We start from the raw sequence: 12756 nt of genomic DNA on the forward strand, positions 1-12756 counted from the left end.
CACACCCCTTAACCTAGAGTCTCATGCTCAGGTAGCATGAGATACTACATACCACCATTCCCTCCCCTAAATCTTTCTCCTTCCATCCATACCAAGTCTTAATTAGTTAGACCCCATACATAGCCCACTACCTCTCTCTCAAGGCCCCAACATGCTCAGTTCTTTACACTAGACACAGCTGGTGGATCCCCCTCCCCACCTGTGAAACACAGACCACACAAAAGTATATTCCCACTCTTTTGTCAATGTTCAATGTCTTTAAGATCATACTTTTCACTCTCCCCAGACCCAGCCAAAATTATACACACACACACACACACACACACACACACACACATTTCTCTAGGCAGATTCAATCATAAAATGTTTTCTCTTGATAAGTTTTTATTAGCAAATGCCCTTACTCTAAGCACAAACTGGGTGATTTCTCCAAGAACAAAGACTGGCTCCCACCTTGACCATCCCTTAAGTTTCAGTCCCTATTAAAACCATACCCAGTTTCCAGAACTTCCAGCCAGCCCAAATGAGGTGAGTGAACCTTCCAGGTTTCATGATCTGGTGAGAGGCATAAAATCTACCAAATTTTCTCCATAGTTGATATTAATTTACATACGCCCCTTCCACCAGACCTCAACCTCTGGCTGCTTAACAAAGGAGCATTCATCTGTGCTGAGATGCCCAAAGTTTCAGTAACATTCACGCTGAGCCATATCTAAGATTCTAATGCATCAGCAACAATAGACATGGTGAGAAAGTACTGGCCAGCCAGAATCATTGTTCTTTCCTATAGAATTAGACAGAAATAGTCATCAAAGCCATTTTCTACTTAAGCTGCAGCAGAGTAAGACAAGTCAATTTTGTCAAATAAGTCACTACAAATCTGTCTTAAAATTTTATTAATCTTACACACTGTCCTGTTAGTATTAAACATACCTCCATGTAGGGCACTTGTGGGGATGAGCACTGGGTGTTATATGGAAACCAAGTTGACAATAAACTATTTAAAAAAAACAAAAAACATACCTCCATGAACCACCACTGCTGCCATGGTGAACACAGGGAAGCAAGTAATTCCATTATCCCAGCAGGTAAAAAGGCCAACAACCCCTTCAACAAATAGCCCATAGAAAGAGAGTATTGCAAGTTGGCTCAGACTTAATTCACATTCTCCCTGATGCCATTAAGAAATCATACATATGAGAGGCACCTGGGTGGCTCAGTTGGTTAAATGACTCTTCAACTTAGTTCAGGTCATGATCTCACAATTTGTGAGTTTGAGCCCCACTTTGGGCTTCTTCCCAACAGTGTGGAGCCTGCTTGGGACTCTGCTTCTCCCTCTCTCAACCCTTCCCCCCACTTCTCTCTCTCCATCTCTCTCTCTCAAAATAAATAAACTTGGGAAAAAAAGTCATATATATGAGATAGTCAAGATTCATACCCTTAAGAAGGATGAACATAGCTGGTCCTTCCTTCCTGAGCTCTCCAGTTCTCTTTTCCCTTGGGCTAGCCTCTGACAGTAGCCTCTCCCCTCTCTTCTACAGGAGCCATCCCCCATTTTGGATGCCCTCCCTCCAAATGCTTCCTGCACACCATTGCAAAGTGAATTCCTAAAAGGTCATTCTGATCACATCTTTCAGATTCTCACTTCCCAAAGATTTTTTCAGGGGCCATGAGGGTTATAAGCTAGAGGCTCAGTCGGAGCCCCATGCTTCCACTTATTCTGTGTATTGGGTATCCATGCAGGATTTTCTTTCAAAGAACTACACAGCTAAAAACTTGAAACATCACCAGCCTATACGATAAAGTCATGGTATCTTGCTTAGTATTCAAGGTCCTCCCTGGCCTGGACTAAATCTAAATCCCAGTCCTATCTCTTACTGAGAAACTGTTTTCTACTGAGCAGATGAATTATTCACTATAGACAGATTCCACCTCGCTTTTCTTCTATCATAATCTAAATACCTGTTCTTCCAGGACCAGTTAAGGTTGCCTCTTCTATGAAGTCCTCTGAATACTTCAGTCCTAAGATCTCTGTCTTCTCTAAATTCCTCAAATATCTCTGTCCTATAACTCAATTGACATATAGAATACTGCCCGGTATTTGATTATGTTTTCATGGTACCTATCTAACAACCTGCTCCTCTCCTACTAGATTTGACATATTGGTGGGCAAGGAACATGGGTCCAGGGCTGCTTTACATGGCTTAGCCTGCCAAGCATAGGGCCATGCCCACAGCAGGCCCTCATCACATGTCTATCATCAATGAACTATGACCTGAAAACCCTTCACTTGTCCTTACAAACTGTTAAACAGTAGAGCAGAGTGGAAGAGTCTTCCCCAACCAGTGACTCCAAGCCTAACCATTTATTTTCTTAAGTTTTTAAATTTATTTATTAGAATCCCAAGTAGGCTCTACACTGTCAGTGCAAAGCCCAATGTGGGGCTTGAACTCAAGAACTGTAAGATCACTTCTTGAGCTGAAATCGAGAGTTGGATGCTTAACTGACTGAGCCACCCAGGTGCTCCCTCTCTTTTTTTCCCCAAGACAAATAACTTTAAAAAGTGAATGTGGGGTCGGCTTTCAGAGTTAAAATATAAATCAATACACATAAAATATTAATTACAACAGTTCTAAATAAAAATATCTAAGTTCTAAATAACAGTCCCTCTCAGCATGGTACCTCCCACAGCCATTTCTCTTGCCCTCTGTTGTCCTTTAAATTTGACTCCCTCAGCCTATCTAATACCGATGCCCTCCACCCTCTCTACACTTCCTCAAGCCTACTGTTCTTTTTGTATTCTCTATCTCAGAGGCAAAACCAACTGCCCACTCACCTATCCAAGGCAGAAAGTGGGATGTCGTCCTTAATAGGCTCTTCCCACTTTCACCCTCCTCCCATACAGCCCCAAGTGCTCCTTTAACCTCTCTCCCCTCCATTCCCTTCTCACAGCCATTGCTGCCACAACATCAGTCCAGGCCGTCATGATCCCTTGCTTGACTTACTACGATAACATCCTCCCTAATTCCAGAGTGACATTTACAGAATATCAGTAATAGCAAGGGATGTTCTCTGTGAAACCTCTCACTGGTTCCTCACTGTGTTCAGAATAAATCTCAGAGACCTATCCTGGCCCTTCATAACTCCATCATTGCCCTGAAGACCTCTTGCTACTACAGTACAGAAATACTTGCACCTAAATACACCAGGCTCTTTTGCCCCACCCCACTCATTCCTACCAGCCCTTCAAGCCTCTGGCTGTAAGTCTTCCCTATCATCCTCTACTACCCACGGGATTAACTTCCCTTCTTCTGTGTTCCCACAGTACTCAGTGCTTCCCTCCATATAATATTGTAATTACCTCTTACTTTTTCTGTCTCCCCCACAGTGGGGGGGTGGGGGGGGGGAGTGCAGTTAAATGTTTAACAGTTGGTTGCGAGGGAGAACGCCCTGATTTGTAACATTTGCCAATTTCCATGGTGTAAATACTCCCACCATGGCAGATTTCAAGCTACCAACATGTTGTCACTGAGCATGTGGAGTTGGAAAAAGATGTGTAGCAGCACACAATTATACCCCTACACAGTATTTCCACTATATAGACACAAGAGTCAGAAGCTAAATGGCATAGTCAACAGTAAAATCATTGATTTGGGGGTATTCACTACACTTGTTTATAATTTATTATTGTTATATATTTCTAACAGAGGCTATATTTAATAGAATGACTCACAATATTCCTGACAATTTAACAAGCAGCTCTTGCAAATGGCTGAATGCTGGCTCCAGCACACCACTGCCAACCCTAGACTTTGAGTCCCTGAGAACCAGGATGGTGTTTTATTTCCCTCTGTATTCTGAGCCTCTGGCACATGGCAGGTGCTCAATAAATAATCATTGAGTAAGTGATTGGATACGTAAGTAAATAAGGTGTAACTACCAACTATTCCATCTTTCCGCACTTCTCATTAAAATATTTATGGGTTTGTGTCTCTCAACTCCCCCTCCTTGTACCCCCTAAGAAGGGAGGGTTCTTTATTAGCCAGTACAGTCCTCTGTTTTGGTCATAGAGAATAAAGAGGATGCAGGGAGAGAGAAACGCATCATCAGCTAGAGAAAAGGGAACAAAGTGAGAGGGGTTGTTACTGAGTGTGTCACTTCTTAAGCTCTTTCCATTGCTGAGGAAACTTCATGCAAGGAATGGAAAGGAGAACACTTCTAGAGAAAGCATGTCGGTAGCGTATGAGATGAAAAAGCATCAGAGCAGGCTGACTCTGCAGAAGTGTTTGGGGACCTGCCAAGTGAGGAGATCCGGGGCACCCAGCATATGAGAGAGTGGAGAGAAGAAGAAAGGGGAGACCAAGAAATGCTGCTGGGGCTTAGGAACTGCCATCCCCTCTAAAAGTCTTCAAGAGATGCAAACAAAGTTCAGAGAGCATGGGCTGATGGTGGGCCACATACGAAGAGCCCAAGCACATCATGTTCAAGCTACAGATGAGAGATAATAAAGAGAGGCAAAGTCACCTCAAGAAAGCAAAATGACTCTGAGTCGGAGTAAGATTCCAATGGATACGCTAAAATCTCCCAACAAAGAAAGTGTCGTTTAGAAAGGGAAACTTGAAAACAAGAATCAGGCAGAGAATGCCCTTTGTCCATCTCAGGGTGCACTATCTGGGAAAGAAATGATTTAATCATCATGGTCTGACCTGGTTCAGCTTCAGATCAGATCCTTGTGGTAGAGCTTAAAGCCTGTAAATATTTGAATGCCATAACTCAGTCCTTAGCTCACCATGCAGCCTTTGATCATTTTGGCCTTTCCTGTGGTCCTCCTTTAGGAAACAAGAATGTGGTAGCAGGCCCTTGGGAACATCCTGGTCACTCTTTACTGCCTTTCTGACTGTTGTACTTTCAGTTCTTATGAATTCATCAACATGACTCTGCTTCTCCAAGTGTAGGCAGCAATGGGACAGTTACAAAACAGGGTTTCTCTACCTACAAAACTCTGCGCAAACTACAGAGATAGCATGTATCCCAATCCTGAAGTTCAAGGCCAAAATGACCAAATTCAAATTTGTACTTCTGGATTAACAGACGACCTGTCACTTGAAGATGTCTGGGCAGCAGGATTCAGGACTAGATGGTGCAGTCCTGTCATCAAGAAACACCACCCACCCACAGGCCACTACAAAGCCCCATATTCTTCATACCTTTTCAGTGGTGTCACCTCAGTTCACAGCATCAGGCTGAGTCCCAGCAATGGCCCACACAGACACATGGAAGATGTGCATCAGTAAGTTATAGCTGCTGGCTAACAGTTAATAACAGCATTTACCAAAAGCTGATGGTATGTTAAAGCACTTTGCCTCCATGATCTCATTTTATCTTCAGAATCCCCCTATTACTCCCAGCAGCACTGAGGTAAAACTCATCCGGAAGTCCCACATAACTACTAAATGGAGAAGTGACACTCCAACCCAGGTCTATCTGACTTGGGGCCTATGCTTTTAATAGCAACGTTCACCGACTTGGGACAATGTCCACATCCTAGTGGGCCAAGGTTGCTCAATCCTTCTGGTCTCACTCTTTGAGGCTCTTCACTGTACAGCCAAACCAGGCCAAATGAAAAAGACTGAACCTTCTGTGACATTGCATTACCTCACTCCTCGGACTATGGAGAAACTTCAGTATGTATTAGAGGTGATATTATTATTGACTGCAGTGACTTCACATAAGTCCATCGTGATTGGTTGAAGCTCACAAGCAGCTGCTGCCATTCCTATGATGTGCTCCTTGGTCAATGAGCTCAAGAACAAGTATGTTGCTAATCACAGTCCTAAGACCCCAGTTCACAGTTTTCCTCATAACCTAGGGCGGAGGTGGGACAGGGGAAATCTCTTAAGTGGGCTGTGAAAAAAAAGTAAAACACAAGAGAAACCCTTGTGTTCAGACAGGCAGAATGACACAAGGAGAGAGGGAGACTAAAAGAAAACACAACCTTTGTTATGTGGCATTTCAAGAGCCAAGCTTCTGTTTGTGCTGAAAAGAAGAGCTAAGCTCTTCCAAGTGTGTAGTCTTGATAAAGGTTTCAACAGACTTTCACAAGTTAAAAAGAAAAGTCCAGGAAAGTTGTGCTGAGAGTTTGAAAATCTTTATAAATGATTTTAAAATGTTACAGAATTTCCAGCTTAAGAACAACTGAACTTATTTAATAGGAAAAAACTAATAATAAAGCATGTTCAAGTTATTTTTTATTATAGTTTATTAATGTTCTTTTCAGGCTAACCTAGTTTTAGGGTCCATCCAGCAACTGAAAAGAATTAGGTCACTTCTACAATGGCAAATTTCATCAAATAAAGCACTTGCTTTAGAAAACTAACCCCAAAATGTTCTTGTCTGCATCTGTCTGAACAATCTAAAACCTAACAAGCCAAGTCCTGAAAACCCAAATCTGGGTATGGGGAAATCAAGTGGCTTCACTGACTTTGTTTTCTACAGTTAAAAATCTTATTTCGCCAACAAATATTTCCAAAATGGAAAATTTGGTTTCAATTATCATGGTTGAAATGCCCATCTGCTTCAGATAGCAGTGATACCCAAAATTTTCTACAAAAGTTTCTATCCACAACTACCAGGAGTGGGAGAGGACTCAAGGAATGCTGTGGGAAGAAAGAAAAGACAAGGGTATTCAACACTTGCTCTTCTCTAGAGGGGTCTTGCTAACATTTTACCTGGCAGTGACAAACTCAGCATTTAGAGAATATCAGCTAAGTCATGTCATCTCAAAAAATATGATCTATCTGTTCATCGATCAAGGGTAAAGAAAAATCTCTTCTGGCTCTGCACCTCCTTGAGGAGGACCAGGCTCTCCTTCATAAGGAGAACTGCTCCCACAAATTCATGGCATAGTGCTGGGTGCATGGTACCCCTCTCAAGCAGGTGCACCCCAGTGCTTCTGAGGAAGAAAACCACAATTTTTGGGAAAATGGACTATTGATTTCCTCTTTTTATTATGCCTCTTCCAAAAGTTGTTCTCTGCAAATCTTGCAGATATGCCAGACACTGAGCATGGAAAAAAAAAAAATTTAAGATTTTATCTTTGAATAATCTCTACATCCAATGTGGGGCTCGAACTCACAACCCTGAGATCAAGAATTAAATGCTTTATCAAGTGAGCCAGCCAGACATCCCTGGAAAAAATTTTTTTTTAATTGTAGCAATATGCCTAACATGAAAATTTCCATTTTAACCACTTTTAAGGATACAGTTCAGTGACATTAAATACATCCATGCTGTTGTGCAACCATCACCAACACATCCATCTCCAGAGTATAACAAGGCTGATCAGCCCATAAGACTGATTTTCAGAACTGAAATAAAATCCCAAGGCGTGCCTGGGTGGCTCAGTCAGTTAAGCGTCCAACTTCAGCTCAGGTCATGATCTCACAGTTTGTGGGTTCAAGCCCTGCTTCGGGCTCTGTGCTGACATCTAGCTCAGACCTTGGAACCTGTCTTCAGATTCTGTTTCCTTCTCTCTCTGACCCTCTCCTGTTCATGCTCACGTGCTCTCTCTCCCTCTCCCTCTCTCTCTCAGAAATAAATAAAACATAAAAAAAATTTTTTTTGAAATAAAATCCTAAGATCAAGAGCAAGTGCCATTTTCAATGTCTATCTGCTCTACAAACACACATACCCATACATACACACAATTCATCACTGTAGTAGTTGAGAGCCAGAGACCCTCTTCCTTTGTAAAACAGAACGCAGAGTCATCTTCCTGTGACTGATCAAGAAACACTGATTCCTCACCAAGGGAGATGGGAATCTCAGCATCAGCAGGTCCCTTAGAGAGCTGAAGAGCTTGGGGGATACAGCAAAGGTGAGTGCAAACTCCTACGTTCTTCTTGAGATTTTGACTGAACAAAGGTGTATCCGGTTGGTGGTTCCAAACCACGAAAGGCATCCAGATGCCTCAGGATGTCTATAAATAGGAGGATTAAGGTAGGTGTTGGTGAAAACTAGCAGAGGAAATACCAAGCCCCGTGTGGTATCTTACTACGAGAAGATGGATGATTCAGGTAGAAGCAAAAGGAGGAGCCTAATAAGCTCTTCCCAATTTTTTCATGGGAAAAGTCCCACGTAGGTTGCTTCAGATGATAAATATAGAAAGTTCTTTTTTTTTAATGATTTGTAAAGTTTAATTTTTTTTAATGTTTTATTTATTTCTGAGAGAGAGAGAGACAGCGTGAGCAGGGGAGGGTCAGAGAGAGAGGGAGATACAGAATCTGAAACAGGCTCCCGGCTCTGAGCTGGCTGTCAGCACAGAGCCCGACGCGGGGCTCGAACCCACGAACCACGAGATCATGACCTGAGCCGAAGTCGGAAGTTCAACCGACTGAGCCACCCAGGCGTCCCTAGAAAGTTCTTAAAATAAGCTTTGGTGAGTATCCCAGCACAAGTCATGGGGTACACCCAGGCAATAGATGAACACTAAAGATAACAACAATTACCATTTACCTCGTACCTAGTCTGTGTCATAGATATTTTACTAGATGCTTTTTATATTACCTCATTTGATCCTCACAACAACTCTGTGAGGTACAGACACTGTTATTACTCCCATTAAACCAAAAAGAAAAATTGTGACAAAATGTGACACACTCAAGGTCACATAGTTCATAAAGGAGATTCACTGCAAGGCCTATGTTACCCTAAATCCCGGGCTTTCAATTAATAGCCTTTTAAGGGAGAAGTTATTTTCATACCCTCATGGCAAAGAAAGAAAATTGTTCAGTAGAAATCTCTTGGCTGAAAAATCTTAATGCTTAAAAACAGCCCCAATTAAGCTTTGGCGGGTTAAGTGTGGAACAAGCAGAGATTCAGGATTCCTCCAGTTGCTGGAGGTTTGACATGTGATCCTAGGCCAGTCACTCAGCTTCTCCCACCCTGGCTTTCCCAGGGAACTTGTACAACCAGGCTACTTCCCCTGTTCTCCGCCTACAAAGCATTCCATAGGGTCAATGACCCGTGCTGAGATAATAAGGCCGATAGCCAAAGATGAACCTATTGGCCAAGGTTTCAATCTCTTCTCTCACTTTCCTCTTAGTTATCACTGCTTCCCATAAAAGTTATCAGTTAATCACCAGATAATTATGCAGCACCTACTATGCATGTAGCCACATGGGGATGAGTAAGGGGTGTTCAGAGGGGCATCATCCTTACCCCCTGAAGACACATCTCTGAGTCTGGGAACTTGGTAAGATACATGAAACAAAAGCACAAAAAGATCTGGTGGGTGGGGCTATTATTCCGTATTCAACTGGAGGTACTGGAATTCAGAAGAACATCAGCCGGGACTAGAAAAGCTGAGGTTTTCAACACAAAGTAGGATTTTTAAACAGACTTGACAGATGGATAACTTTAGGAAAAGAAGAAGGGAAATGGCATTTAATGTAAAAGGAACTCCAGGATCTAAGGATCTGGGGCTGGATGGAGTAGCATACAGGATATATGGTCACAAAACAGACCAAAAGATTGCTTGGTGGGGTATGGGTAAGCAGGGGAGCCAGAGTTCAGAGGACTTGAGGTCTGACATGGTAAGCTGGACGTGAAGTGGGAACAAATGGTAGTGAACTGGGTGACATGGTGAACCCTGGAAGCCGCTCAATTTATATTTCTTGACTATTCTCTGCCTCTAGTAGGGGAAAAACCAAAGAACAGGCTCAAAAAGGCAGGTGGTATAAAGCGCAGGAAATCAGCCATCCCAGCAGAGAGGCACCAGAGCATCGAAGAACAACAGATCTCCTAGAGGGCAAAGACTCATTACATTTCTCAAAACAGAAGATGCCCCAAAATGCTCAGGGAGCAGTAGTGTTATCAGCCCCTGCTAGTCTTAAAAGGACCTTTCACCTCTGACACACCACCAGTCAAGCAAATAAGCATGATCCAGAACCTCTAAACGACCATTCACCTCGCCTCTGCCCTTCTACTTACTAGCTATCACACCAGTAGAAGGTGAGGACACTACCCACCTCTGCTCCCAGCCTAGGAAACAGGCCTCCGGATGCTTTGTTGCCCAGCAGGCCACACTAAGCTCCTGTTGCTGAGGGAGAAGCTGCATCAGCAGCACACTCAGACGAAAAAGTCCCAGACTCTTCCTGCAGGAGTCATATAAAGAAACGCAGTCCCTGGGGCCTCTTCAGACAGGAAGACACCCAACAATCATGCCAATTTTAACAGGGATACGTAATGGCATCCCTCTGCCCCATGAGATGCACCAGTGGGGACAATATGTGCAAAGGAAAGTGTTTATTGATACAATCCAGTGCTGAGTTAGAAGAACCTGTTACCATTCAACCAGCCAGTTGATGGTTGTCATCTGCATCAAACCTGCAACTCAAAGCAGTGCTCCCCCCCCAACCCCGCAATGGTGCACTGCCACACCTCACCTCTCCCTGGCTAATGCTCCCTGCTGTCTTCTCATCTCAAGGAAAATGGCAAACCTTGTTCTTTACCAGCCACAGACCCACAGAATGAAGAGGAGGAGACGTTTTAGCACAGAAAAATGATCCACCACAGAATGAAGAGGAGGAGACGTTTTAGCACAGAAAAATGATCCACCCCCACGCTGCATAGAGTACCTCTAAAATAAAAGAATCAGATCTTCGGATAATAGTTTAAAATGTATATACGCACATGTCTGCCAGAAAATAAACTCTCACTAGTTACAGCCAGCTCAACAGAAGTACTTAAATTCCCTTCTGTTGATTCCTATTTCATAAGGAACCCCTGATGGACAGAGCAAGAGTTCCTCTAGCACATACCTTCCAGTATCATTCATAAACTTTTCAACAAAAATGAACATCAGTTGAGAACAAGTGTCATCTGAATGGGTTTCTCTCCTTCCTATTTGAACTTGTGTGTGCATATAGGCACACAGACGCACACGCACACACACACACACACACACCCTTTTAGGACAGACATGAGCATGGTATGCTGGCTGAAGATTTGAGCACTTTGGTGTAAAAATGTAAGCAATCCATGCCAGGCCAGCCCTGCTGTGACATCAGAAACCCCCCACCAAAGAAAAACCACCCCTGGAAAGTAGGCAAGAAAGGGAAACGCCTCCTTGAAACAGCCTGAGAAAGACAATCTTGATTCAGCCCGTGCTGAAACTATACCCGAACACCACCAGGAAGTCCCTTCTTTCAGGGTGCTCCACTGCTCAGCAAACCCAGACCTGCCTCTGCGGAAGCCAGATCTTTGGAAAAGGGGGCTTCCCTGCTCTGACTCTGCCGTCCTCGGGGATCCGTCAGTGGCCAGGTCTTCCCACCCTGCTGAGCCAAANCACACACACACACACTTAATACATACGTACCTTTCACCCTCCATTGTGCGAGGCCCAGCAGGGGTGGCAGCCGCTGAACTGTGCATGCACCCGGAGCTCCTAGCTCTGTTCTCAGTTCTCCCGGACAACCAACAGGAGATCTGATCAGCAACAGTGATTCAGCATGGCTGCAAATGAAGCCTCCTCCCTCTCGATCCTCCTTCCTCTGACTTACTCCCAGCAGCTTCTACCGCAGAAGCGGCAGCAGCAGAAAATGTCTTACCCAGAGCTCCCTGCAGCCCTTTCAGCTGCTAAAAGCAGCAACCCACTTGCTCCCCCTCCCCCGCAGGCTCGCTGCTCCCCCGTTTCCTAGGAACGGCGCAGCTCCATCGGCCCAAGTGCAGTGCCACCTTTCCAGCTGCCTCCACATCTGCCCAGGCATCCCCAGCTCCGGAGACTAGCCCATCCTGGGGCTCCCACCTCCTGTGCCTACGCTGCAAAGGTTCAGGCAGTTCCTCACCAGCCTAAGAAACACATGCCCCCACCCCCTCCCCTGCCCCCATAGGCTACAAGTCTGTCAGCCCAGCCGGTTGGATTGTTGGAATGAGGAGGCCCCTCTGTGGCTTGCGCTGGAGTTTATCCACCTGGGGAAATCGGCTTGTAGGTCACAGCTCACATTCCAATTCCTCCTCACAAAACCTACAGTAGTTCTGACGGTCTGACGGATGGAGAGAAGTTAGGGGGAAAGAGTCTGATAGCTCAGAGAATGTGGAGAGAAATTTTATAAAGGGAACAGTAGACATAGGTGAAATGGGAACCAACCCTATTTTGCCTCCAAGGGCCAAGGATGACTGCAGTGAAGCCATCAGAGTGAATACTGCACACGTTGATTTCCCTACACCGTGCTGAACGACCACAAATTTCACTGCACAATACTGAAGTATCTGCTTAAGGCAGTGAAATTTAACTGAAGCTGTGGCTCCAACTACTCAGTCTCCCACTGAACCCCCTTCTCTAGCCAAAGATCGCCTGTACCCTATAATCTCCAGCTGCTGAGCTTCAATTTAGACTTCCTTGAGTCTAAAACATCATTTTAGGAAGGCAGAAGGGCAGTCTGTGTCTCCTAGCCACAGCCAAGAGGCTTAATGGCAATTGAGGCAAATCACCACTGGTGATTGGTTAGCCACAGAAATGGGTTCAGAAGCATCCTTAATGCCTCGGAAAAGTCACATATGAACATCTCTGTTCTCAAACCATCCATGTCACTCATGGGCTTTTCAGGATCTATACTACCACTAGCTAGCTGAGTGACTTTGAGCCAAGTCTTCTCCCAACTCTGAACCTCAGATCCTCCTCTATAACACAGGATCAGTCCACGGTCCCTTTTCAGCTCTACAATCACATGATTCAAAAAAACGGCTTAAATGTTC

The 12756-nt window shown here is 44.3% G+C and overlaps 1 protein-coding gene across 4 annotated transcripts in view; it reads right to left on the reverse strand.

Annotated features, from left to right (window-relative positions):
• Window positions 1-11736, reverse strand: part of KLHL3 (kelch like family member 3) — a 121193-nt gene extending 109457 nt beyond the window's left edge. The window contains exon 1 of one of the 4 annotated variants that reach the window (XM_077768684.1): window positions 11378-11736. Coding sequence is in view for 1 of the 4 variants with exons in the window: in XM_077768688.1 (XP_077624814.1) it covers window positions 11378-11433 (56 nt within the window). In the remaining 3 variants the exon portion in view is untranslated. Of the gene's footprint in view, window positions 1-10028; window positions 10112-11377 lie in introns of those variants that run through there. The other 3 variants (XM_077768688.1, XM_077768685.1, XM_077768689.1) reach the window with 3 other exon arrangements.
• Between the last annotated feature and the right edge of the window lie 1020 nt (window positions 11737-12756).

Source organism: Crocuta crocuta, unplaced genomic scaffold (genome assembly GCF_008692635.1).
Source record: "Crocuta crocuta isolate KB4526 unplaced genomic scaffold, BGI_CrCroc_1.0 scaffold64, whole genome shotgun sequence".
NCBI lineage: Eukaryota > Metazoa > Chordata > Mammalia > Carnivora > Hyaenidae > Crocuta > Crocuta crocuta.